This window comes from Erythranthe guttata, chromosome 12 (genome assembly GCF_056151865.1).
Source record: "Erythranthe guttata isolate IM_541 chromosome 12, IM_541, whole genome shotgun sequence".
In the NCBI taxonomy this organism is placed as follows: Eukaryota; Viridiplantae; Streptophyta; class Magnoliopsida; order Lamiales; family Phrymaceae; genus Erythranthe; species Erythranthe guttata.
In genome coordinates, this window is record NC_142544.1 from 3,813,053 (window position 1) to 3,840,455 (window position 27,403).

General features: G+C 31.2%; 3 protein-coding genes across 3 annotated transcripts; all 3 read right to left on the reverse strand.

Annotated features, from left to right (window-relative positions):
* Nucleotides 1-252: 252 nt before the first annotated feature.
* LOC105976207 (beta-1,3-galactosyltransferase 7) lies at nucleotides 253-3,600 on the reverse strand. Its single transcript, XM_013001489.2, has 11 exons — nucleotides 3,224-3,600; nucleotides 2,639-2,738; nucleotides 2,485-2,543; nucleotides 2,092-2,294; nucleotides 1,935-1,998; nucleotides 1,714-1,786; nucleotides 1,502-1,622; nucleotides 1,300-1,387; nucleotides 1,087-1,212; nucleotides 707-816; nucleotides 253-618 (listed from the first exon to the last, which is right to left on the reverse strand). Exons 1-11 carry the CDS (start codon nucleotides 3,319-3,321, stop codon nucleotides 470-472), a joined length of 1,191 nt encoding a protein of 396 aa, XP_012856943.2. The 5' UTR covers nucleotides 3,322-3,600; the 3' UTR covers nucleotides 253-469.
* A 5,596-nt stretch (nucleotides 3,601-9,196) lies between these two features.
* LOC105969615 (ammonium transporter 3 member 1) lies at nucleotides 9,197-13,141 on the reverse strand. The gene is given in 4 exon segments (XM_088827204.1): nucleotides 9,197-9,702; nucleotides 11,425-11,710; nucleotides 12,526-12,712; nucleotides 12,714-13,141. Coding segments are annotated over 4 exon segments (1,407 nt in total).
* A 1,513-nt stretch (nucleotides 13,142-14,654) lies between these two features.
* On the reverse strand, nucleotides 14,655-25,849 carry LOC105960335 (uncharacterized). The gene is made up of 12 exons (XM_088827205.1): nucleotides 25,810-25,849; nucleotides 23,676-23,907; nucleotides 17,948-18,117; nucleotides 17,239-17,324; nucleotides 16,763-16,872; nucleotides 16,543-16,583; nucleotides 16,357-16,445; nucleotides 16,134-16,235; nucleotides 16,002-16,050; nucleotides 15,686-15,744; nucleotides 15,070-15,513; nucleotides 14,655-14,911 (listed from the first exon to the last, which is right to left on the reverse strand). The coding sequence occupies exons 1-11, from the start codon at nucleotides 25,847-25,849 to the stop codon at nucleotides 15,448-15,450; spliced, it is 1,044 nt and encodes a 347-aa protein (XP_088683331.1). The 3' UTR covers nucleotides 14,655-14,911; nucleotides 15,070-15,447.
* Between the last annotated feature and the right edge of the window lie 1,554 nt (nucleotides 25,850-27,403).

The window sequence follows — 27,403 nt, forward strand, 5'->3', positions numbered from 1 at the left end:
AAAAAAAAAAAAAAAACCCAAGTATGGTATTCGAATAAAGCTTGTGTGAATTTATGCTATTTTGATGACACTTTTGTCCGTCACCACTAACTGTGTGGAAGTATAACTTTATAAGTAGGTCCACTAAAATAATGCAAAATTTCCACATGTGAAGAACAACAGTATATATATATATATATATATATATATATATATATATATATATATATATATATATATATATACATACACACACACACACACACACACACATTGTTCTTTCTTCCCTCTACCATAACTCATTTAAATGTACTTGACAAAATTTGCCTAGTCGTTCCTATGCAACAAAAAAATATGTTCATTTACAAAATGAATCTTCGTCCTGTCATCAATTTTCTCCCATTCTATTTCCTCAGCCAATTTTTTTTTCGTGATAAATAGCGATAAAATAAACGGAGAGATAAAAAGAAAAATCGTGATTACACATTAGTTAAACGAGGGCGTTCCGAAGAATGGCAGCATCTTCACCGCACTTTGCGTGGACGGCCTTTATTCTTTCCACCGACTTGCAAATGCCACTGCAGCTCCAATCAAACGACGCCACACAAATGTTACCTGCTTTTGCTTTCCATTCGCATTCTGCGTAATCCCGTTAATTAATTGATGCTGAGAATTTTCGAAAAAAGACTAATATAGAATTATCAATAAATAAACAATAAATAAATACCAGGTGAGGTTCCACAGCACATGTTGCGGTCATCAATATGCTCAATGTCAAGTCCGATAAACCAAGCTCCAAGCGACACATCTTCGTTTGCATATTTGTGCAGAATTTTTCTGAAATCACAAGTTAATCGGATTTAAAAAAATTAACATATAAATCAATTGTTAAGTATTCAAACAACTAATTTAATTGGACTTTTCCATGCATAAGTTAAAAGTTATGAAAATAAAACATTAGTTAATATAACTCCATTTTGCCTCGTAGTTTTAAGACCTCTTTTCAGATGTTCATGTTGAAGTGTGTGAGAATATAATCGTACTAGAATTATGTTGTATTATTTATTTTATTTTATTTTTAGATAAGAGGTTTTAAATTGTTCTTACTGATTAACGGAGATGTAATTAGCCAGATCCTTTGATATGGCATATATCTGACCAGTAGCATGTCGAAAATACTTGTTTCCTTCTTCTCCAAACTTCCAATGCTCGGGCTCGTGGTACTTAACATTCCTACAAAAAAAATATATATATATTAAAGGATTGAATTTATATGCGACGTAAATAAAAATAAAGCAGTAAAATAAAAAAAACAATTACTTCTGATAAAGAACTGGCCCTGACTTCATACATCCTATATATACTCCATGCTTAGAGCGATGGCGTGCAAGAGTTGCAGCTAGTGTGCCTGCATTATACTCACTTGTTAATAGATTTAATAATCTTAAAAATAAAATAAAAAATTGAAGAAAGATAAAATAAAAATTTGAAGGAAGTAATAAAGAAAGAAAATGTAATGTACCTAAATTTACATGAACATCATCGTCCACTTTGACATAGAATTCAGCATCCCATCTTTCTACAGCAGCGGCGAAGAATGATTTTGTTTTTGCCGATAATTCATGATATCCTTCTACGTGTTTCTGAGAAAAAATGGTTTTTTTAATTATGAAAATAACTTACGAAAAAAAATTCAGCTACGTAAAATCGAGGAGGGATATATAAGTTCCTTACAAGCCTGAGAAAATCGTGATGCTGTGCTTCCTCAGAGTCGATTGCACGGTCCAAAATGCTGTTCGATGTTGCACTAACCAATATGAAAAACAAAATATCAGTCAAGGTTAATTAATTTACTCACTTCTTTCGACAAATGTGATTAACGAAATATGGATCTTCATTTAACTTTAGCGATTTTCGAACTCCATAAATCACAGTGGAAGCAATGAAAATTATACCTATGCCCGATCATGAAACGAACCACGATGCCCTTTTCTTTCTCGAGTTGAACTAAACTTTTACCTAATCAAACAATGAGAAATTTATAAGCAAAAAAGATTTTAAAGATTTTTTTATTTTATTTTTTATTTTAATATTGGTATGAATAACTGGTACCTCTAGGCATCCATGTTTCTCTAACAGAATCACGTCTCCTTCGGCTGCTAAAAGCTGTGTTTATACCTATTACCATAAATGCCTTTTTCCTCGTCACATTATTTTCGGAAACGGAAGTTGAATTCTCGAAGTGTCCAATTTTGCGGGATTTTTTATTCGATGGAAGCTCCAACCGTAGTTTAGTAACAGAAGAATCCAAAGTTCTGAAAATGTTAAAAGAAATTAAAGTTGATTGAACTAAAATTGTAACTTAATTAGATTAAATGACTGGAAATTACTCAATCTCTTCCATCCACTATTTTCCATTCTTTTTAGTCAAGAAAATTACCCTTTTTTACGATCTATTTTAACAGGGAAACAAGTTTTACAATATATATATATATATTTACTCACTGTATTGCATCGTGCGCTTTGCTGAACTCCTTTATCACTTCCTCGTCCCGAATTAGTTTCTACAATAACACCAAAAAAAATAAAAAAAAATTAGATGCATATAAATAGCAATCGAACATTTTTGTACAGAAACAGAACACGATCGAAGGTGAACCTTGTTAGTGTCACAGTCATCGAAGGAAGAAGCTGCGGAATCTCCCACATTACGCCGTATTTCAAGAATCCGATGATCTGATCGAGGAGCAGCCCATATTCTAGAAAATATAAAAATTGATTCACACACATGTAAGCATTAAATCAGTTACTTCTTTGAGGAGAAAATTTTCTATAATCAAATTAAATTTTCAGCATCACAATGATGAATCAGCAACTATTATGTCATCAATTTTTCCAAGAAAAAATAAAAGGAAAGAAAAGGGAAAGAAAATCCCATCATATATACATCATCTCTGTATTGCATTCTGTAATACACAAACAAACACATGCATGAATGAACCATCAATATTCACTTGGGCATAATATCAAACACATAATCTGCAACAAAACACACACACACACACACACACAAAGAATCATTACATAACTTGAGCCTGCTATCAAATACATAATCAGCAACACACACACACACAAAGAACAATACATAACTTGACAGCAAATACATACAATTAACCTGTAAAACGCGCACACACACACACACACACACAGAGAACGAAGAAACATTACAGAAAGAATGAAAAACCTGTTGGTGAAAAGTGCGCCGAGGAAAAAGCTAATGAAACACAGAATTGCAATCCATTTAAGCGACACCATCGCTCTGCTTCTGTTCTTCGTCCCCATTTTCTTGATTGTACTGAGTACTGATCGAAAAGCGAAGTTTTCTCGTATAAAAAAAAAAAAAAAAAGATTAACCCATCAAAAAGATGAACAAATCCCAGCAAAAAAAGAGCATGGATTTATTAGTCGATCAGTTACAGATAAAGGGGCTCGAAAAATGGCGAAGATTGTTGAGATAAAAATGGTGGTTTCATCTTCCTACTTTTCGACGCGTGTGATAAATTTCTATGTATTTGGTTTGGTTTGGTTTGGTTGTTCGTTATTAACTCGATTTCCATTAATGGATTTTGTTTGGGGTTAGACGTGATGACTTGGTAGTGGCTTCCATGAACGATTTTTTCAATTATTTTTAGGGAAAATTGTACATCACCCCCTAAAAAATTCTAGTTTGTGCACTTTACCCCCTCAAAATTTTAAGAAGTGACAAAATGTTATTCTTGTTGCACATTTTAGCGAAATTTCAATGGATTATTCAACGGCATTCGAGTATTTTTTGTTGCACATTGTCCCTTTATATGTTATTTTTGTTGCACATTACCCCTTACAAACATTATATTTTTGCACATTACTCCTTTAAAATTTTATTCTTGTTGCGCATTGCCCCTTTAAAATGTTATTATTGTTGCACATTGTCCCTTTAAAATGTTATTCTTGTTGCACATTACCCCAAAATAGCAAACAATCGATGGATTGTCCATCGGCATTTGAGTATTTTTGTTGCACATTGTCCCTTTATATGTTATTTTTGTTGCACGTTACCATTTAAAAACATTATCTTTTTGTATATTGCCCCCTTTAAAATGTTATTTTTGTTGCACAATACCCATCAAAAATTGGCTTTTGGGGCAAGATGCAACCAAAATAATATTTTGAAGGCGATTATTCAGTTTTTGAATTTTTAGGGAGAAAAGTGTGAAAATGGGAAATTTATAAGGGGTAAAGTGCATTTTATCCTTATTTTTATTATTTTCTTTTTCTTTTTACAATAATAACAATAATAGTCATCAAGGACAACCGTACAAAGCTTGCCAAGGTCAAGTTCTTTGGAAATGGTGGGCATTAAAATCGAACGGATGAGGTCGAAATTAGTATTTTCGGGCAGAAAAAAAATAATTTTGTTCGGAAGTGTTCTAATTCCTATTGGAAATATACTTTGAAAATTTTCAATTCTTTCGGAAGTGAAAAACTAGATTCTTCCAAATTAAAACAGAACGGAAAATTCGTCAATAGAAACTTTGAAACTTCAAATTAAACTTGTTCGAAGATCGATATCTATCCGGATAATTACCAGGGGAAATCGGGATTTTCTATATTTTAAATCACCTATACTGATATTCATATTATAGGTGTAATTTTTCGGAACAAGAGATTTAAAAATTTTGGAATTATTTTCGGAAATTAGAATTGAGATCTCATATGTATTAGAAAATGAAAAATCAAAATTTTCAGAATTCGAAACGAAATATTGGTTCGAGATTGAAAAAAAAAATCTATCAAAAAATTGCTCGGATTAAAAAATTCAGTTCCATTTTCGTGGTATGTAATTTACTTTTTTTTTAAGAAGTATGTAATTTACTCGGTGTACTTGTAAGCAATGTTTTAAAAATCGAACCGGGTATTGACATATATCCATATAAATTAGAAAATCATATTGCACCCGCAATTTAATATTAACTTGTATTTTTCTTGTGCCATGTATGAAATAACATTTCATAACTGAAAATTAGAAAGAGAAAAAAATAATAATAATAATAATTACACAAATGAGTTAACAAAGAAAGCGGAATAACAAAGAAAGCCGTTTCATGAAGATAAGAAATAAAAAAAAGTAAACTATATAATTAGAATATTATACGAGAAAAAAAAATAATAAAGGGTTGCTAATTAGAATTAATAGGGTTAGCTCATTTTATATAGTATTTTGCCTCGTGGATATTGAAAAAAAAAATATAGGATAAGCAAAATTAGAAATTAGTAATTAGTAAACATATATGACATGTAAAATAGCAAAACAATGGAACACCGAAAATGTAAACATTCCACTAATTGCAATCATAATCTATATATTTATTTTAACAATAAAATTTGATACACATATGTGTGCTATAAAAAAGGAGAGAAAAATTAGTGTTGGAAGGAAAAAAAAAAATAATTAAAAAGTAAAATAAAGGAAACAAATATTTAACAACAATATTTTAAAATAAATATACTTTTAGGGTTCTGGGGTAAACCTTTCTTTTATATATAAAAATTTGGCAAATTTCAAACCTATATAAAAAAACAACAAAAATGAAGATAAAAAACTCATGAAAAAAAAAAAAAAAAAAAAAAAACCAATGTATTTATGTATAACTGTTTTATATGTAATGAAAATTGTGATTTTTTTCACAACATAATGCTAAAAGAGTAAGTCCAAAGGCAAAAGAAGCTATTTATGTTTATAACATATATTTGGAGATATGCAAAATAATTTATAATTTACAAAAGTAATCATGATTTACTCTACCAATAAAAACAAGGTCAATGTGTTATTTCACTAGTACATTTTGTTTATCATTCGGGTATACTTCAGCCGTCTTATTTTATATGTTGTTTTTTGTTGTTGTGCATATATTAAGAATATCAATAACTGCATAGGTTATAATAAAAAATATAGGAAATCAATAAAATATCGTTGTACTTAATTATTTTTTCAGTTAATTAATTAAGAGTGATAAATGGTAAAATTGAAATAGGGCAAATTATTTTTCAGCTAATGAATTAATGAACATAAGATTCACAAGGGTAAAAACAATCAACCCTCCTACCTATGATGCACGGAAACTTCTATACACACGCGTTTTTATGTTTCAGAAACGTTTCGAAAACCGAAACGTCGTGACACCTGTTGAAAACGTTTGGGGGGCGTTTCTGTAAATATTTAAAAATTTCGGGTACATTTTTGGTAGTAATGAAAAAATGAAAACGCGTTTCCGCCCGAAAAATTCCAAAATCATGTGCTTAAAAAAATCTTAAATCTTATGCCTCTTTTTCACTTGTAGTGATGTTTCAAAAAAATTATGAGATGCAAATTTATACTAAAATAAATTTATATGCTCCGAATGTAATTGTAGAATGATAATTTCGAGCTGAAGTTGTAAATTATATATAATTTATAGATACAAATATATAATTGATGATAAATATATAAGTTAAACGTTATAATAATTTTTTAAAATTATGGATGCCCCCGCCCATATATTTTTAATATTTACAATTACACGTTTCCCACATTCCCGTATCCATTTTTTTGGAAAATAAGGTTTCTCGTATCGTTTATCCGTTTTGCGGTGTTCACGTCATGTGTCCGTGCTACATAGTGTCCTACATTTCGGTCTTCGGAACATGAATTACACCAAACTAATTTAATAATGATATATTAATATAGGGTGTTTCTACCATGAGATCATGCGTTCTAAATTTATATGAGATACCCCTTCAAATTGCGACACGTATCCCAGCAAAAAACCTATTTTTTCCTCATTTATGTAATGTCGCAAATACCCTTCGTACAATAATTATTTTTAAAAAATCGGCAATTATAAATTATTAATGAAATGTCAATTTTACCCTCTCTATTTTAATGCAATTTTAAATCTATATTTATTGCTGAATTAAAATTAATAAAGTGAATTATATCATTATTCATAAAAATCATTAAACCACCCATTCAAAATTGCATCAACCTGAATTCAAACTTGTGACCATCTGAAAACATACAAGAATACTTACCATTAAGACACAACACATAATTGACAATAAACTAACAATACGGATATATATCACAAAGCTACAATTTATAATGGTTATAAAACGTATATAAATAATGTTAAATAAATTATTAATTCTCATATAATTATTATTATATATTAATAATATCCCATACTAACAAATCTTTATATAATATATTTTAAAAATCTAAGGAAATGCTGATCAACTCGTGTAATTTAAAAATGAATTTCGAAAGAATTTGAAGTTTGAATTGAATCGTAAATTGTAAGATTTAATTAAATTGTAATATTTGAATCAAATAAACTCATGTGTTTTCAATTCAAAAACAATATTCAAAGATTTGATCGGTTAAGCTCAACTCATTTCAATTCGTAGACAATATTCAAATTTTTTAATCGGTTAAACTCAATAATTTACAATAGCGTATTAATCAAACTGTCTAGTTAAAGTTTAGTATCTTTTTTTTTATTGAATTTTATCATAAAAAATAATAAAATTTAATTAATTCGTAAAAATTGTAAGATTTAATCGGTTCATGGTTAGATTAAATCTTACGATTTACGATTTGATTCTTATGATTTTAAGAATTAAATTATTATTTTTTTGTTAAAATTGAATTAAAAGGATTGTACACTTTAATTATAAATAATTAACTCGATTAATACGTTCTTGTCAGTGGTTGAACTTAATCGATTCAAATTTTTGAATAATATTTACAAATTAAAAGGATTTGCGCTTAATTGATTCAAATCATCGCTTTAATTAATCTTATGATTTGATTCTTACGTAATTTAGGAATTATTTTTTTATGATAAAATTGAATTAAAAATGTATCACACTTTATTTAATAATAGTTAATTTGATTAAGACGTTCTTGTCAATAGTTGAGCGCGCTAATTAATCGATTCAAATATTTGAATAATGTTTGCAAATTGAAAGGACTTGAGCTTAATTGGTTCAAATATTACGCTTTGATAAAATATTACGATTTACGATTAGGTTCTTACATGTATTAGGAATTAAATTTATTATTTTTTATGACAAAATTAAATTAAAAAGATATTAGACATTACTTATAAATAGTTAAATCAATTGTGTAACATGTTATGTCAATAGTTAAGCAACCGATTCAAATATTTGAATAATGTTTACTAATTCAAAGGATTTGAACTTAATCGATTCAAATCTTACTATTTGATTAAATTAAATATTAAAAGAAAATTCACAATATAGTATTTGTAGTATATAATTTTATTTTAAAGTGAAAAAACTACTAATTGGAATGAGTTATAAATTTTTCTTCTTCTAAATAAACATATTATTTTATTTTTTATTTGGATTTGTCACACTATCGATTTTATAACATACGTGAGTTTGAATTAAGTTATGCATTTTTTTATATTTAATTGAGCATTATTTACATTTTTAAATGGTGGAGTTTATTAATAATTCTAATATTATATAATTAATGATAGATGTTTGGCGTATTGAACTGCAATTCTTTATATTTTTCAAATTTTATTATATTAAATTTGTTAATAATTTATTTAATATCATTTAATAATAATGAATGTTGCAATTAATATTTTAAGTAATAGTATTTATACAATTATGGTTAAATATATCATAATAAGTTAATGTGTTTGGATGGTTAGGACTTAGGAGTAATGAATGTATTAAGATGTCCCAAATTATATCACTAATGAATGCACAATGAATTTAAATTAATTATTTAATTAAAATATAGTAGGGGGTAAATTAGACAATTCAATGTTAATCAATTTTATATTAATTTAATAAAAAAAATAATCGAAGAATAATTTGGCAAAGTACTTCATTTTTTAGAACATAGGTCATGTTATTTTTCTAGGGTCCAGATTTAATCTTAGAAAATTAATAATAATTAATATATATCTCATATAAGTTTAGAACACAGGTGTCTCACCTTAGAAACACCCATTAATAATTTAATATAAGTTAGAAATAAAAACTAAAATTTGTAAATCTTGTACTCGTCCATCTGAACTCTGAACTATTAACTTCACAAGGGTAAAAACGTAAAAACCATCAACAGCATTTCATCATATGTAAAACATATATATACCACCTACGGCGGCGCCCTGTGCTGAGGAGGCGGCGGCGGCATATCATCCGACATGCCGCCGTGCTTCGTGGAATCGTACTTCTCCCCATCGCCCCACAAAGCATACGCCTCCTCTCCATGCACAGCGTCGTCTCCGATCAGCAACTCCTTCTCCGGCATCCTCAGCTGCACAACAAAGCTAATTAAAACACAAATGACGGAGATGGCGACTACGTTCCAGCCGATGATAAATCCGCCGCCCACGATCTGCTTGAAGATCTGGAGGCCGCCGTAGTCGCCGCCGCGCGAGTTGGTGGCGGGGAGGAAAAGGGAGCAGAGAACAGGCTCGGCGAAGATTCCGGTGAGAATGCCGCCAAGGTATCCGGCGACGGCGTGGGTGTGGAAGACTCCGAGGGTGTCGTCGATTGTCTGGAGGAGCCACAACTTCTTGTGGACTATCATCATCGTGAACCACGGGACGCTGCCGGAGATGATTCCCATTATTATAGCCGCCCACCCTTGAACGAGCCCTATCAAATTTTGAACGTAAACGTATGATATATCTGTAAAATAAATTTGCTCAAAACTAGATGACGGTTATTTCTACACTACATCCGGGGTGAAGACTGTACACTGAGTGATTTTTTATCGTTAATCTCCACACTAATTGATGTGGGTGTATGTGTTTGTATGTAAATAAATGATAAAGATCTACCCGATGTATTTCACGCATAGAATATATATCGACCACTAGAGGACAATGTAGCATTACGAGAGCGTAAAATCCCCCATGTTATGCACCAAATCCCTGGGCCCCGTATTCTTTTTATTGTGTAAAACTCCCTCGTGTTTCATTTTTTCTTGCATGAAATTCCCGTAATAATTATCATCGTTAACAATAGATGGGATCTTATTTATGCAAGTTTGTAAAATAGGGGGCTTTGGTGTATGGTTTTGTAATGCAAAATTAATTTATTTATTTAAAATTCAAATTATTTTCTTAAATTATGTCGAACACATTTATTAATTTAAAATATGTAAAATAAAAAAATTCGAGATGGAAGTTGGAACGAATTTTCAAACTATTTATTTTCTTTTCACATATAATTAATCCAGAATATAAATTATAAGAATATAAAATAATTCTAATAAAAAATTTTATATATTTTAAAAAATCAAAAACTTTAAATACATTAGTAAATTAAATCATATATAAATAAATAAATAAATAAATAAATATTCACCATACTTATTAAATTTCTAGTTTTCATACTGTAACTGAATAAATCATGTCTTCGACTTAATTTAAGAAAACAATATGAATTTTAAACTAATAAATTAATTTTGCATAAAATTCCCTTGTATTGTCAAAATATGCACCTAATCCCTCTTTGTTATGAAAAAATTGCATAATCTTCCTCTAAAGTTTAATTTTTAACAGAAAAGAGAATTCTGTGCAATAAAATAAAACACAAACGGGCTTTACGCAAGAGAAAAAACAAAGGAGAGAATTTGGCGCATATTTTCACATGGGGTTTCGGTTGTTTACCCGCCTTCCATGTTTACTGGCTCGTCCAAATTATATAATTAATAATTATGAATTTATCAATTAATTAATATTTTACACAGTTAATAAACTTAAATTTGTCAGTTTCTTTCTAGTATATTAATTTATATAATTTATTTTTTGAGGTCAAATTCATCAGTATTTAAAATACATAGGCTATGTTTGTTAAACTTCTCAAATTATTTTCATTCTTTTCCCAAAATAAAATTGCCTTTCTGAAATATTTTCAAAAACTTTCCCCAAAAAGAATTCAAAATTTTTTCTCTCTAACATACATTATTTGACTGCTACAGTGAAAACTGTCTTCACTAAATTACAAACTAAAATCTCTTTATCCTTCAAATTCTTCTTCCAAAATACATTTTTCCAACACCTTTTAGATATGATTTGACTTGCTACAGTACAAATTGTCTCCTCTCAAAACACAAAAAAACTTTATTTTATTTTCAAATTCTTCTCCCAAAACATCTTTCTCCAGAATAAAATGGAAATGGAAGCCCAAAAGCTTACCAAACACAGCCATAGTAAGTTATAGAGGTTTGTACGTGATTGAAAGATTTTTAAAAGAAACACACAAAAGAAAAGTCAGAATTAACAAAGAATAAAAAATAATGTAACATTAGAATTAAAAACAAATCAAATAATCTGGAGTGGTATATTATATAAAAATATAATATATAATTACCTGCGCCAGGTGTAATACAAACAAGGCCGGTGATCATCCCCTGAACGGCGCCGATGACGGAGGGCTTGCCGAGGAAGATGACGTCAAGCCAGGTCCAGACGAGGAGGCTTGTGGCGGCGCAGATGTTGGTGTTCAGCACCGCCATGGATGAGTCGATGTTGGCGCTGTATGGATCGCCGCCGTTGAACCCCGCCCACCCCATCCACAGCAGCCCCGCCCCCGCCAGCATTAGCAGCACGTTGTTCGGTGGAAATCTCTCTCTGTCTGCTTTTGATCTCGGGCCCACCTGTTTTTCATTTTATACAAGTCGTATTTAAAGTCAACGTCAAAGTTAGAGAGGAGAGAGGAGAGAGGAGAGAGAGAGCAGTAGTATATATACTAATAGTGTCGGATCTAGATAATATTTTAATGGGGCGAAGTTTGTAGAAAATAATATATTCAGAGGGAGGTGATAATTTTCGGGGTTGGGGCAGTGCCTCAAATTGTTTTATGACTTATTCGCAAAATATTTCTAAAATAAGTATATATTTATAGTTGGGTGCAAATTTAGACTGGATGACCGGTTTTAATAGGAAAATCGGATTTTATAGGATAATTGACACCTGTATAGTTTAAATAAAAATATAATTATGATTAATAATTGGAAAAAAAAATAGGAAAAAGAAAACCCAGCAGAACCCATAACTCCTCTAACTTAACGGCTGATCACCTCAGAATTTAATCTCTTTATAATTTTGAAGTGAAAAAATATATTTTAGTAGTTGTATTTTATATTGTAATAACAAATATAGAAACAATATCTAAAATTACGTAAAAGAATAGAGAAGAAAATAAAATTAGGAGTTACATAAAAGAATAGAGAAGAAAATAAAAATAGGAGAGACAAAAACACATATTTTTATAATAGTACTTGAATATATTAATATAAAATAATACATTTCACTAACAGCTTAAGCTTTTGGTTGAGATGGTCATTCAACATGGTATCAGAGTCAGGCCAAATGAAAGGTCCTGAGTTCGAATCCCACAGCCACCCATTTAAAAATATTTCAAGTGTAAGGCATATGTGTTTTTGAAAATATTTCAAGTGCTTATACTAACCCAGTAAGCAGCGGTGATGCCGGCGATACCCGAGGAGAGATGGATGACATAACCGCCGGAGTAATCAATAACACCCCAGTGGAACAAAAACCCGCCGCCCCAGAGGCTGAACGCCCCCACCGTGTAAGAGAACGTCAGCCACAGCGGCACTAACATCATCCACGCCTTGATGTTCATCCTCCCCAGCCGTCAGGATCACCGCTACGGCGGCGAACACGCACTGGAACCACACCATCGACGCCATCGGGTAGTTCGGCGCCGCCATGTCAGTCTCACCGTCGCTGAAGTAGTGGACGGTGGCGGGCAGCTTCGCCTGCCCGATCAGAAAGTGCTGATCCAGAGCCGGGCCCGCCTTGCCCCAGAAGGGGAGGAGCCGCTCGCCGAAGGACATCTTGTAGGCCCAGATGACCCAGCAGAGTACGACGGCGGTGAAGGCGTAGAGCGCCATGAAGGCGGAGTTGACCGCCCATTTCTTCTTCACTATGCTGCCGTACAGGATGACTAGGCCGGGGACGCTCTGGAGGCCGACCAGGGTGGCGGAGGTCATCTGCCACGCGTTGTCGCCTTTGTTCAGCCAGCCTGGGACGGCGGCGGTGGCGTTGACGGTGGCCGCCATGGATTTGATTGTGTGTTTTGGGGAAGAACTCTAATTCAGTTTTCTCTCTCTAGACTGGGCAAGGGTCATACATGCATGGAAGAGCTTAAATATACATAAAGCCAAGAATAATCTATTGTCAAATACTTAAAAAGAAAATATATTTAATTTATTAAACTAGAAATATACAAAAAAAAAATAAAAATCATAAATTGACAAAAAAAGAATTAGCATACTCTCTCTGTCTCATTTTATGTCTGTTTTTTTGTTGTCGTGCACTTATTAATCAAGAAAATCAATAATTGTGCATAGGTTATATTAAAAAAAACATAGAAAATCAATAAATTAAAATATCACTGTGAGTACTAATTGTTTTTCAGTTAATTAATTAAGAATGATCAAGATAAAAATTAAAAATAGCGTAATTAATGCTTCATTCACTTTAAGAAAGACACAATATTGCATGCATGGGTATTAACAATCTCATAGATGTTGCTTGATTTTGTAAAATAAGAGAGAGTTAGTACTTAGTTGAATTAATAAAATTAAAATATTAAAAAAAAATATTTAATATAATATTAAAAATATAAAGTAACATATAATACATGATCAAATCATTTTAAAAAGGTAACCAATATTGTGAAACAGATTGGTAAAATAACAGTTAAGGGGAAAAAGATATATAATGTTACATAAGAGTATATAGAAGGATTTTTTTTTTTTTGACGGGGCTAAAATCTACATTTATAATATTTTTAAATTGTTAGTAAATTTTAATTCGAAATATTGAAAAATGAAAATAACAAAATTAAAAAATCGAAAGAAAACAAAAATGTATATACAGTAGAACCTCGATAAATTAATATCCGATAAATTAATAACCTCGCTTAAATAATAAATTTTCCCGGTCCCGACTCGGGGACAACGTGCTAAATTAATAATTCGTTAAATTTATAAGATAATACACATTCAAAAATGTTAAGAAGCCCCATATAATATATAAATTAATAATGCATAAAAATAATTCTTAAATTACATGGTACAACACATATTTTATAGACACTACAAAAAAAACTATTTTATGTGACGCAAGAATTCGTCGCAAAAACTCAATATATTGTCGCAAAAAAAAATTAGGTGACAATATATTTCGTCACAGTGGTCGTCGCGTAGGCCCCGTCGCGAAAGGTGTTATATGACAAACCGAAGTTTTCGTCACCAAATTTTGTGACAAAAGCAAATTTCGTCACAGAAAGTTGTATTGTTGCGACGAAGTGTTCGTCGCATAAACCAAATTTGTTCGTCACTAAAACAGTTGTCGTCACAAGAAGTAATCTGTTCACTTACTTCTTGTGACAACTTATTTTGTCGCAGAAGACACAATATCTATTGGGACAATTATTTCGTCACAAAAAGTTATTTTTCAAAATTTTATTGTAAACATATAATTTGTTATATACTATTTATATTATTCATATTATTACCATTTAAATTAAAGAAACTAATAATACAATTACAAAAAACTAAACAACGATTTCGAAAATAAAATTGTATTGCAATATATCGTACCATTTCACATACAAATTAAATTGAAACTTACATTAAAATATAAACTACATAATATATAAAATACAAAGTCCTTCCTTTAGTGGAGCGATATCCTTCCTCCTCACAATCTTCTTTGCACTTCAATGGATAAGTAAAATGTAGAAATTCTATTTCCAACCATTGCTTCAAATGATGAAACGGGAGTTCTCGAAAAATTGTCTAACTTCTTAATTCTTTAAAAACCTGAAAATTAAAGATTTGTGACGTTAAATAACTGAACAAGTACCTTAGAGGGTTCTGAAATTTAATGAATTCTAACTTTTCACCATGGAAATTATTGAGCGGAATATGCAAATACTAACATGCATGAACTTAAAGCAATCAAGCTGTAGTACTAATACCTGAAGACAAAGATGCACCTTTGCACGGAAACTTTTCCTTTCAAGCAATATGAACTTAAACGGAATCAAGCTGCAGTAATAAGGATACAAGTCTACACAACCAAAGATACGCGTATAGCAACTTTATCATATTGATCAATAATTAGTATATTGTATAATGAATACGAAAAGTATTAAGAAATCTGAAATCCATACAAACCGTACAATGAAGAGAAACCTTGACTAAGAAAGTGATTGGTTCTACTCAATCCATCCGCTAAAGGCTCATTCCTTGCTTGTTATTCTGCAAAGGGAAAATCAATAATTAGGCAACTATACTTACACACTAATTTTATGCATAGTAAGTTAAATCTTAGAAAGGAACCAAGGTGCATGCCCCTAACAACACCACCATAAGTGATTTTGATTTTGTAGCAGAGAAGAAATCCCATAGTGTTGTTCTTCCTACAAAAAGAACCAGAGACGACGTTAATTAAAACTATTATCTAAAATTTTGTGTTAGTTAAAATGAATTTTGGTGTTACAGAGGCGATTCAGATTGAAATATAATCAATTCATCACCCGCTGACATGCACAAACACTTTTCGCGGCATATAGAGTTTAGCAAGAAACTCACAATTGAAGAATTATCATGCTTGAGGCTTTTGTCTTTACGTTTCCCACTCAACTTGTTATCTGAAGCAAGAAATTCGAATTGGTTAAAATTTCAAGGCCACCATAACAAGTAATGGAAATAAAAAATAATTTAATATGGAGCAGAATATCCTAATCCAAAAATATACTTATTAGCACAGTTACTTAAGTTTCCTAAGCAAAATGTGAGATAATTTAGAACAAACACAAATCCACGTTGAATGCCAAGCTAATATAGACCAAGTCTCCTTCAATTTAAAATTGCCAAACAAGTCGGAAACTTTACAACAATCCAAGACCTGAATTCCATTTAAAGATTTGTAATTCTTTACCAACTTTCAAACCTTCCTGCAATTTCAAGAAAATTATAATTATATAAAATAACCCCATTCGTTGAATATGTAGTCAAGTAAAGGCAGCAGTATATATACCTTAGCTACATATTTAGCAATTGCAATGTTTATCACTTTCTTAATAACTTGGTGGTACACTTTCGACGGGCCTAGAATTTCCAAAAGAATCTCTTTCGGTATCTGCAAGAAGGTATATTCTACATTAGGGAAAAGAAAAAAAAAATTATTTCTACATTTTGGCGAAAACTTTATCATATATTTCTTGTGTTTTGGTTCCGGAAACTATTACAGTATTCACTACCTTTAGTTTGTCGTCTTTGTTAGAAGATGTGGCTGTAAAACTGAACTCTTCAACCGAAGAAGAAGAAGAAACTTCGAAGCCATCGACACCTGGTGTAACAACACAATCCAAAGGAGTCATTAGTTCCAAAAAGAACATAGAATATTATCTAGCAATTAATTGCATAATCGTCGCTCGTTTTTGCACCTGATACGAGGACAACCCATACACCTGCATTTGCAGTACTCCTGCATTAGAGAAAGCATCGGTAACTAATCAATGCGGAGATATCACATATTTTCACAGTTGACGTTAACAATCAACATTAGTTACGGAAAAAACGACTCGATATTTACATCGATTTCGACTCGACTCATCTAACAGACAACAATCAATTGTCTTACATTCAGAGTCTGAAAGAGAGTACCTTTGCAGAAGTTGGTGTGTAGTGAATCCCATCTTAAGAGAGAAGCATCTTCCTTTGGGAAATCGACAAGGCACAAACACATCTGCAAATTGTCTCTCACTTGTGATAACCTGTTCAATCAATCAATCGTAATCTCATATTTCTTATTTCAAATGTAATGAAAATTACAGATACACCCATCAATCTGAAGCTGTAAATTAAGGATAGAAATTGCCTAATCTTTATCAAATTATCTACCACAAAGAAGAAAACCAAATTGAAATTCAACAGACTGCAAATGAAAAATCATTACCTTGGAATTTGAATAAGAGAAACAGTGTATTAACGGTTAACATTTCGCCTACCCCCTTTGTTCTTTCTTCTTTAGCCTACACCCTCTGTTCTTTCTTCTTTATCTTCGTACAGTTTGTATGCCAAGGTTTTAACAAATATCATATTAACCCCAATTTAAATGGAATTCAGGTATTGGAAAATACCTTTCTCAATGGCGCTTGGAATTTTTTGTGAGATTTGTGTTTTTCGTCATCTTCCTTGCTTTTGCGCTTTTTAATCCTCGGATCATCTTAATTAGTCAATCAAAAAAACCAAAAATTCATATAAATAAACCATAAGTATATTCATACAATAACTTAGAGACAGTCAGTAAAGCCAATGCCGATTTCAACGAACACCAGCGAAGCAGATGAACCAACAAAGGAGAACACAAAAGTATTTGGGCTAAATAGAATTAATTAATAGTAAACAAGAGCAAGGGGATTCCATCTATGCACTTCAATTTTTATCTATGCTCGTTTCACTCTTCATTTCTTCCTTTAGGGCTTCATTATTACACTTCCATTGAAGCACCATACCAGAAAACTCCATAATTCTGATTCAGAAAACCTAATTTAGATTCAAACACCGAAGAATTCTTCAATGAATTTTGAAAATTTAATTAGATATCCTTACTTTAATTTTGAGGAAAAAAACCTAGTTTACAAACTTTTAGCCAAAACCTTAACATTAGATTTCAGAATTAGAGAGAAGAAAAATGACAGCGGTGTAGATGTAGAGGCTCAAAAACTCCAGTTTACTCACTTCTAACCAAAATCCTAACATTCGATTGCAGATTGGGAGAGAAAAAAAATGACAGATGAGCAGAGGTAGAGAGGCTAGAGTTAGAGATTAACAACAAAATTACCTTACTTGAATCGATTGAGAGGCTAGTGGTGACGGAGGCGGCGGAAGGCTGGCGGTGGTGGCGGAGGCGACATGCGAAACGCTGGCGGAGGTGGCGGAGGCGACAAGCGAAACGAGAGAGGGAGTGGAAGGAAAATGGCGAGAGAAAAATAACAACAGACGGATGCAAAATAATACTGTAGATGAGAAAATTAACATTGAATTGCTAAATGACAAAAGATTTATAATTAAATTTATATTTAATTATAAATTATTTGGTTTTGTGACAAAAGTAATTTTGTCACAATAAAAATGAATGTGACGAAATTACTTTGTCATAAAACAGCTAAATGTTATCACTAAAACGGGTGCACCAATCGTTGGAATGAGTCAGACATTTCTTTTCAAGACGAATTTATAATGTTGTCACATAAGACGAACTTAATGTGACGAAAACAATTTTGTCTCATAAAACATTACTTTATGAGACGACATCTGATTTCGTCATATAAACTTGTTATTGATGTGACGAATTTTACTTTCGTCACAATAAATTGTCACAAAAAGTACATTTTTTTGTAGTGAGATCCAAGGTTGTAAAAAGCGGTAATCAGGTCCGAGTCGGTCAGGCACCGACTCACGATTAATCGGTGCGGCGGTGATTAATCGGTGATAAATCGGAAATAAATCGGTTTTTAAAATTTAATATAATATATTTGTAGTTATTATTTATAAACACTCAAAACATAGATAAAAAATATTTAAACATAGTTATATCTCCATCATGTATATATATTCTAATAACATAATAAAAGTTTAATAATAATAAGATCATAATACATAAATATCCTTATAAAATATAAATAAAAAGGCAATTTTTTTTGAATTTACATACATTCTTGGCATACATCATTAGTTCTTTAAAAATAATAATTAACCTAAACAAAATAAAGCATAAACTCCTTTTTTTTTTTATTAAAATCCCAACTTTTATTTTGATTTATAAAAAAAAAAAGAAAAAACCAACTTTTGACCGATTTTTTGCCGATTTGACCGCCTCGGACCGCCTCAGACCGCCTCGGACCGCCTCGGACCGCCTCACAGGCAAAAAACCGATTTTTCAAACCTTTACACTAAAATCGTAAAGGTTTTGGACCGCCTCCGCCTCGGCGACCGATTAATCGGCCGCCTCGGCCGATTTTTAGAACACTGGTGAGATCTATGAAGGCTTAATACAATTTAATTAATTGTCGCTTGTTTATTGTTGAAGTTCACATTACCATCAATCTCGTCCCTCACTTTTCTTAATATGGTTAGAACTTTCGGTATAGTTTTCTCATAACTCAACATAAAGTCGTTTTAAGAGCTTCCGTTCGTGAAAGGGGCTCTATAGTGCATTAAACTAACCGTACAATGAATAATATATACGTAAAAAAAAAATTAAAAAAAAAATATGTATTGAAAATAATAATAAAATTAGTATCATAAATTAATAAGTTATTAATTAATGTATAAATTAATAATTATTAATTTATCGATAAATTAATATTTCGCTAAATTAATGAAATTTTGGTGGTCCTAACTGTATTAATTTATAGAGGTTTAACTGTACTCTTTCAACAGACATATGTATATGATCATATCTACTAATCTAAATATGAATCATTTATGATTCCCCGTCAAATGTGGGAGTTTATTAATAGGGGCTATTTGACAAACACCCCTCATTGAATTTTGACTTCTTGATAAATCCATATTTTTTAATTGATATTTGTTATAAATCCAATTAACTCTAATTATCCAAAATGCCCTATTTACTATTATTGAAAATTACTATATTATATTATTGCGAAAAAATCAATCCATTTTTGGTAGATAAAATCCCCCTATTCTCTCCCCCATCTCACACCATCCCCTATTATCTCTCCTATCACAACGTTAATTTTATTTTATGCTTTCCCAATTTTTTTAATTTTTTAATAGTTTCTTTTTTTTACAATTTAAAACAAAAATTATTTTTTCTTTCTTAAGTTTTTTAAATAGTTTATATTTAAAATAAATTGAAATCCACTACATACTCATCGAAAACCACTAAATTTATCGAAAATCAATATGAAATTAAAGTAAAAATTTACTATAAAATAAGCATAATCCACATTAATATTAACGTAATCCACTATTACATTAGTGTAAACCACTGTTAAATTAGTGTAATTCACTGTATGTTCATTGAAAACCACTCTGTGTATAATAATTATGTAACATGAAAACCACTATGTATAACAGCTATGTAAACGTGGAAACCACTCTGTATGATTACAAATTCGCTTTCTTGCTCGGATAAACAACATTATAACGTTAAAGTAAACCAAACATGTTCATACATCTGAGCAAATACAAACGACAGATTAATATATATATATATATATATATATATATATATATATATATATATATAGTCTTCTTAAAATGATAACACCCACCGGCTGCACAAATTTTCAACAAATAGAGAGAGAGAGGATGTCATTAAAACGGATAACTAATTCCCTAATTATTAGCATCCCTTAATTAGAAAAGATATTATATATCTTTTAATATTAAAATTAAATATACATTATTCTTTAATTAGGGGTACAATGGTGATAATTAGGTGGTTTTAATTAGTAAAAAATATTTTGGATTTATCTTAAAAATGTAAAATAGAATTGGGCTCATTGTAATGCCACTTGTGTAATCAGGGGGTTTTGCCAAATTTTCCCTTATTAATATGTATATTATTTATTTATTTATTAATTTAATATTGTATGTGTATAAGTATATGTGATGTAGCGTGTCCATTTTATTTTGTCACGTGATATCGATATGTAATGTTTTCCCCACCGAGACAAACTCTCAACGGATCCTCGGCGCGCTGGGCATACCTCTTCCGCGCGTCTTTCTCGTGGCAGGAACAGAACAACATGGAAAGACCCGGCCGACCGGCCCAGGGCTCGAGGGCGAGTAATGAGAAAGCGTCTGGAGTGACTTGTACTTTTCGTAGAGATAGAGGGAAAGAGGCTTAGTAAGCTAGTAGCACGAAAGTGGCTTCTTCTGGAGCTCGTCCACTCTAAAATTATGACGTTTCCACCACTTATCCCCTCCCTAATTAGTCCCTTACAGCCGACCCCCAAGTTTACGCCAATCATGCATGGTTATCGAATCGGAAAATATCGATGTATCGTTTTCATTTGTGTATCGTATCGTATCGTAAGATTTTTAACCAACTAATAAAATAAATATATCTACAAAATAAAATTATTATAAGCACGTAAAAATATAATATTTTAAATTCAAACTACTCAGTATTGCATAATAAAATATGACAAAAGTCATAATTGCTCATAAAATAACATCAACAAAATTAAAATTTGATTTCCTAATGGCGGCGGATATATATTAGTTCAAGACCTTCAACATAAAAATACTAATTTACCCTTAATGAAATTCAAAACCAAATTAAAAAAAATCATAAAAAAAAAATCGGCGTTACAACGCCGATTTTGACTTGTGAAGTCGGCGTTGTGTCGCCGATTTTGTTAACAAAAATCGGTATTGTGATGCCGATTTTCGTGTACAAAATCGGTCTGGATAAACCAATTTGGGAAAACAACGAAAACACACAAAAAAATCAATTTCAATCTCAAATTTTTTTCCAAAATCGGCTAACGCATTGCAACCCAACAAGAAGTAAGCATAGATTAATGTTCATCCACGCATATTTATCAAGAATCGATGCTCGATTAATATTTTTGAATTGACAAACAAAAGTGTAGTAAAAATGACTTGTTGGTGGTGGTGGGGTGATGGTGATGGTGCGGTGGAGATGGTTTGGTGGTGGTGGTGCGGTGGTGGTGGCTTGCTGATCGTCGTCGGCGGTCTAGTGGTGGTCGTGCGGCAGTCTTATGCGGTGGTCGTGCGGCGGTCTTCTGCGGTGGTCGTGCGGCTGTCGTATTCTTTTTCCATATTCTTTTTTTTATTTCTTTCGAGTTTTTTTTATTTTTTGGTCTTGTACAAATAAAAAATAGGGTTTATTTGTATTTAGGTATTATTTGTGGATAAGGGTATATTCGTCCTCTTTGGTCTTGATGTAATAAAAATAAATTAGTTTAGGGATTTGAACTAATAAATCTTTTTATGTGGGTTTGAACTAATAAAAAAATGGGCTTGCATATAGCGGCCGCCTTTCCTAATTTCTAAAAAACTAACCTATCACTCATAATCTTCAAGATCAATCTCACTTAAATCTTTTTCATCCACCAATTTCAAACGAGTGTATTTATCCTCATGTTTATCAATCTCTTCAACTTCATCAACTTCAACTTTGGCCTTTCCCTTTTTTCATAATATCAAACTTGGCGTTTAAATTTCTTGGACCTAATGTTTGTAAAAGGGAATCACTATAACAAATCCTAACGTTTGCTTCTTTGAATACCAAAAAAATAAAAAAATAAATAACTAATGGTAAATTACTTTAATACCCTTAATGAAAATTAAAACCAAAAAATATTACAAATGTTATTTTTTTTTCTTAAATACCAAATAATCAAAAACTCTCAAAAACCATTTCCCTCCTCACTCACAAACCCCTCACCTTCTCAACCTCCTTCTCCCTCCCACAAAAACCCTCCTAAAAAACCTCAAAACTAAAGAAATCGAAACCTTACACAACTTGCAAAATGGCGTCAAATGACAATATAATGGTAGTTTACGAGTAAGGAGAACCCATTAAGGTATGTATTCATGTATTTTTTGAGCTAAAACATCGATTTTGATTATTTTTTTTTTTTTTAATTCGCCATCAACTTTCGACACATACAGGTCGAAAATGTGCTTATTTTTCAACATGTATGTGTCGAACAACATAATAATTGACAGTTACCCGTCGAATTTTGCTATTATTTTCGACACTTAAGTGTCGAATTCGTCCCCTATTTTCGACACTTAAGTGTCGAATTTGCCCCATATTTTCGACACCTAAGTGTCGATTTTTTCCCATGTTTTCGACACTTAAGTGTCGAAAGTAGGGGACAAATTCGACACTTAATTAGGTGTCAATTTTTTCCCTGTTGCAAATTTACTTGTCTAATATTTTCTCCACTTTTGTGTAGATCTATTGAACCCATTCATTTACCACGTCAGAAAAATTCCCAACAAAAGAAGCTTTATTGGCATGGGTTCGTGAAGTATGTAAAAGAATTGGAATGGTGATAGTTCTCCGAACAAAACTATGTAAAGTTACTGGTGATAGTTTCAATGTTATAAAGTGTTGTGTTTTATTTTTAATTTTTTTTATTATTTTTGATAAATTGCAATTTTTTTTTTTTTTTTGTGAAATTAACCCCAAATCTATTGCATTGTAACATACAAAACATATTCTAATTTTTTTTGGAAAATAAAATTCAAATTATCAAAAAAAGAAAAAAAAATTGAAACAGAAAGGTTTCGACAGCTAGCTGTCGAATTTTAAGACCAAATTCGATAGCTAGCCGTCGATTTTACTCTGTTTCAATTTTTTATTTTTTATTTGATAAATTGCAATTTCGCTTTTTTTTTTTATGAAATTAACCTCAAATCTATTGCAATGTAACATAAAAAATATATTCTAAGTGTTTTTGGAGAAAAAAAATAAAAATTTCAAATTATCAAAAAAAAAAAAAATTGAATCACACCTCCGTTCACAATATGATAAGCAATGTGCTTATCAAAATTTGTGTACAATTCCAGTATCTCGGGACCTCGGACCGGTTCGTTGCTCGAATCACCAACTTCTACGGTCGAAGGTAGAGCCGGCACCGGATTTGTTGAGGAAGAACCCTCTCTAGACTTCTTCTTGGTCGTGGTCTTTTTCTTGGTCGTGATTGCCTTGCCCTTGCCCTTATCGGATAATTCCTTTATTTTCTTACGGTTCGAGACAGTCGGAGGTCTACAAGGTTCACGTGGTTCTTCCACTGCAAAATAACACACAAATAAAAATAAATATACATAATATAAACAAAAGAAAAAAAAAATAGGAAAAAAAAAATTAATAAATAAAAAAAAAAAAAAAAAAATTACACAGAAAGCATTCGACAGTGTTCTGTCGAATTACCAAACATTAATTTCTTCGTTCAAAATAATCGACAACTACATGTCGTTTTTTTTTTCAGAATTTTCGACATCAATCTGTCGAAAATTCTGAACAAATCGACATATACAGGTCGATTATTTTGAACGAAGAACCGACCCACGAATCTTAAATCAATGCTCAAATCGACTGAAATTAGATGCATCCATTACTAATTAACGATCATTCCTACCTAAAACAATCAAATCCTAAATAAATATTAAAGAAAAAAAAATCGAAAACAACTATTATTTGTACAGCAAAGGCGGCGGCGGCTTGATAACAATGGAGGTTTCAGCGGCGGCGGCGGCGAGGGTTGGAGCGGCGGTGAACGACGGTGGAGAGGAGAAGAAACGGTGGAGGGAATTTGAAAGAAAAATGGTTTTTTTTTTTTTTTTTTTTTTTGGTTTTAAAATAGGTAATTTCAAAAAAAATTGATAAAACTGATATTTTGTATGAAAGGGTGTTTTTGTAATTTTCTTTTTATTTTGGTATTAAAGTAAGAAAATAACTTATAAATATGTACTCAATTTTGGTTTTAAACTTGGTAGTATTCAAGTAAGCAAAAGTTGGGATTTGTTATAGTGACCCCCTTTGTAAAAAAGAAAAGTATTAAATAATATTAAAATCCATTTTTCAGACCCTGATTATGTGAATATTATGTTTTCTTCTTTTTTTGTTTTATTTTTTATTTTATTTAATAGTTTAACTAATATCGTAAATATTGTATCATATCATGATATGGTGAGACGTACGATATCTCGCGATATTTACCGATATATATCCACATACGATACATATTATGAGTTGTATCATTTAGATTGGGCCCGTACCATCTCGCAATACATATCGCGGTATCTCACGAGTTTAACTACTATAACGCCAACTACGTCACTAGAAAATGATATTTTCATTTTTAGTCCTCTTTTTTCAGGCCAAACTCTCCAATTAAGCTGTCCATTTTCAGCTTAAATTGTCTATTTTAATCTAAAACTCTTCAACTTAATTGTCTATTTTCACTAAGCTACCTATTCTTAGTCCAAGTTGTCCATGGGACTTTTAGTGAATTTAAAATATTAGGACAAACTGTTAGCTATATAAAATATTTTTGAGAGAATGTTAGCTAGTTTTTCCTTTAATTTAATCTTGCATATTAGAAAGCAGGTGCGTAAGTATTTATAAGGACAAATGCACATAGGTCCAGAGTCCAGACAAAAAAACAGTTTCGTAAATAGCTTATCCCGTTTTTTGTCTATAATACCCCATATCATATAATTTTCATCAATTTCATCCATTAATCTCAAACTTCATCAATATTGTAGATTGACTCCAAATTTGAACAAATATATCACATTGACCTCCCACTTTCATAATTTTTTGAAAAAAAAAAATATTTTTTAGAAAATATTTTTTTTCTGGCTAGATTTCGGCGTTGACCACAAGTCTCCGACGTTGATTTTTTTTTTTGAAACTTTTTTTTTTCTCTCTCGAAATAACTATGTTAACAATAAAGTTATTACAGTAATATTATTGTCCCAAACAGTAATATTCTAATATTACTCCCCCAAACAGTAATATTACCGCATGAGACAATAATATTTACGGTCGGAGACAGCAATATTGTACCAAGACGATAAAATTAATTAATACATTAATATTAATGTCTCATACAATAATATTACTAATATTTAAAGGTGGCAATCGGGCCATGTGCAAGCCGAGTCTGGGTCGGCTCAAGCTCATATACCATCGGACCTCATTATTATAGGCTCAAGCTCAAATACCATCGGACCTCATTATTATAGGCTCAAGCTCAAATATCATCGGGGCTCAAGCCTATATGCTAAGGGTTTTTGTTTATATCGGGCTTATATCGGGCAATAAATAAATTATATATTTTACAACTTTATAGTCGGGCATGTTAGAAAAAACAAAAAAAAATTCGCAGGCTAAGAGAAAAATCTAAAATATTTATTAAAACTAAAAAAAAGATAAAAAAAAGTATAGTTTGTTCATTAAAACAAGAAATTTAATGTTGCAAATATTTAATCCTTAATTAATTACTCTCCCGTTCCTTTATAATTGTCATTTTTAGCTTGTGCACAAGGATTAAGGATCTCAATAAATGTTGTTTTATTTTAGAAAAATATATGTTCTTATATTAAAATGCCCTTGCCAATAATTAATGTGAGAGAGTTTTGGAGATAGCTAATAAGTGTAAAATTGATAATTATCCAATTAATGCAGTATTGGAAATGTAAAGTGACAGATAATATGGAACAACAATAATTTTAAAAAGAGACAGTTATTGTGGAATAAAGGGAGTATATGAAAAAAATGCATCCGAGTTCAAAATGAAAAAAAACATACAATAAAATAAATAGAAGCAATTCAAAATGTTCTCCTAACTCGGCCCGACTCACAATTAATCGGACTCGGCTCAAACTCGGCCCATAGTTTATTTATGTATATTTATTAATTTAATCCGGTTGAGCCATGATAAGCTCAAACTTGGCCCATAGTTCAATGGGTTTAATGAAACAGCTCAAACTTGGTTCGGCTCACAATTAATCGGATCTCGACTTAAATAAAATTGGGCCGAGCTATCGGGGTTCGGGTAGGCCCGGCTCAATTGTGTGTCCTACTTATATACTATCCGAGACATTAATATTACTCTATTTTACTGCAATATTATTGTTTGTAATATTGCAGGGCAAAATAGTAATTTTAATGAGTTTTTTTGAAGTTAAAATAAAATAAAAAAGTTAACGTCGGAAACCGGCAGTCAAGGGCGACTGAGCTGTTGGAAAAAAATATTTCAGAAAAAAAAAAGTTTTCGAAAAAAAAATCGAGCCCAGATACCGGCGGTTGACCTACCGGAAAAAAACTCGAATCCCCATTTGACAAAAAAAAATGACAAATGCCTTGAAAAAAGAAAAATAAAAATATATATAGTGAGAGAAGGCTTAGTTCCACTTTGCACCCTTGTAAAAAACTTATAGCACTTTGTACCCTCATAACCCAATAAATCATGCATAATACATCCTAAATGAATTTTTAAATCTAATGAAGGTAATTTAATATTTTTAGTAGTATTTTTTAGGATGTCAAATGTCAAATCAATTTTTTCTATTCATCAATCATTTCTAAATTACAAAAGCAAAAATAAAAATACATTTAATCTACATATTAAATTATTATTTTTTTCACAAAAAAGAAAATTACAAAAAACAAAAAAGAACAAAAAATATCCTTCACCTATTAAGTATCAAATTATTCGAAAATTATATTTTCTTCCAAATATTTTCACTAATTACAATTTAAAAATCCATCAATCGAAT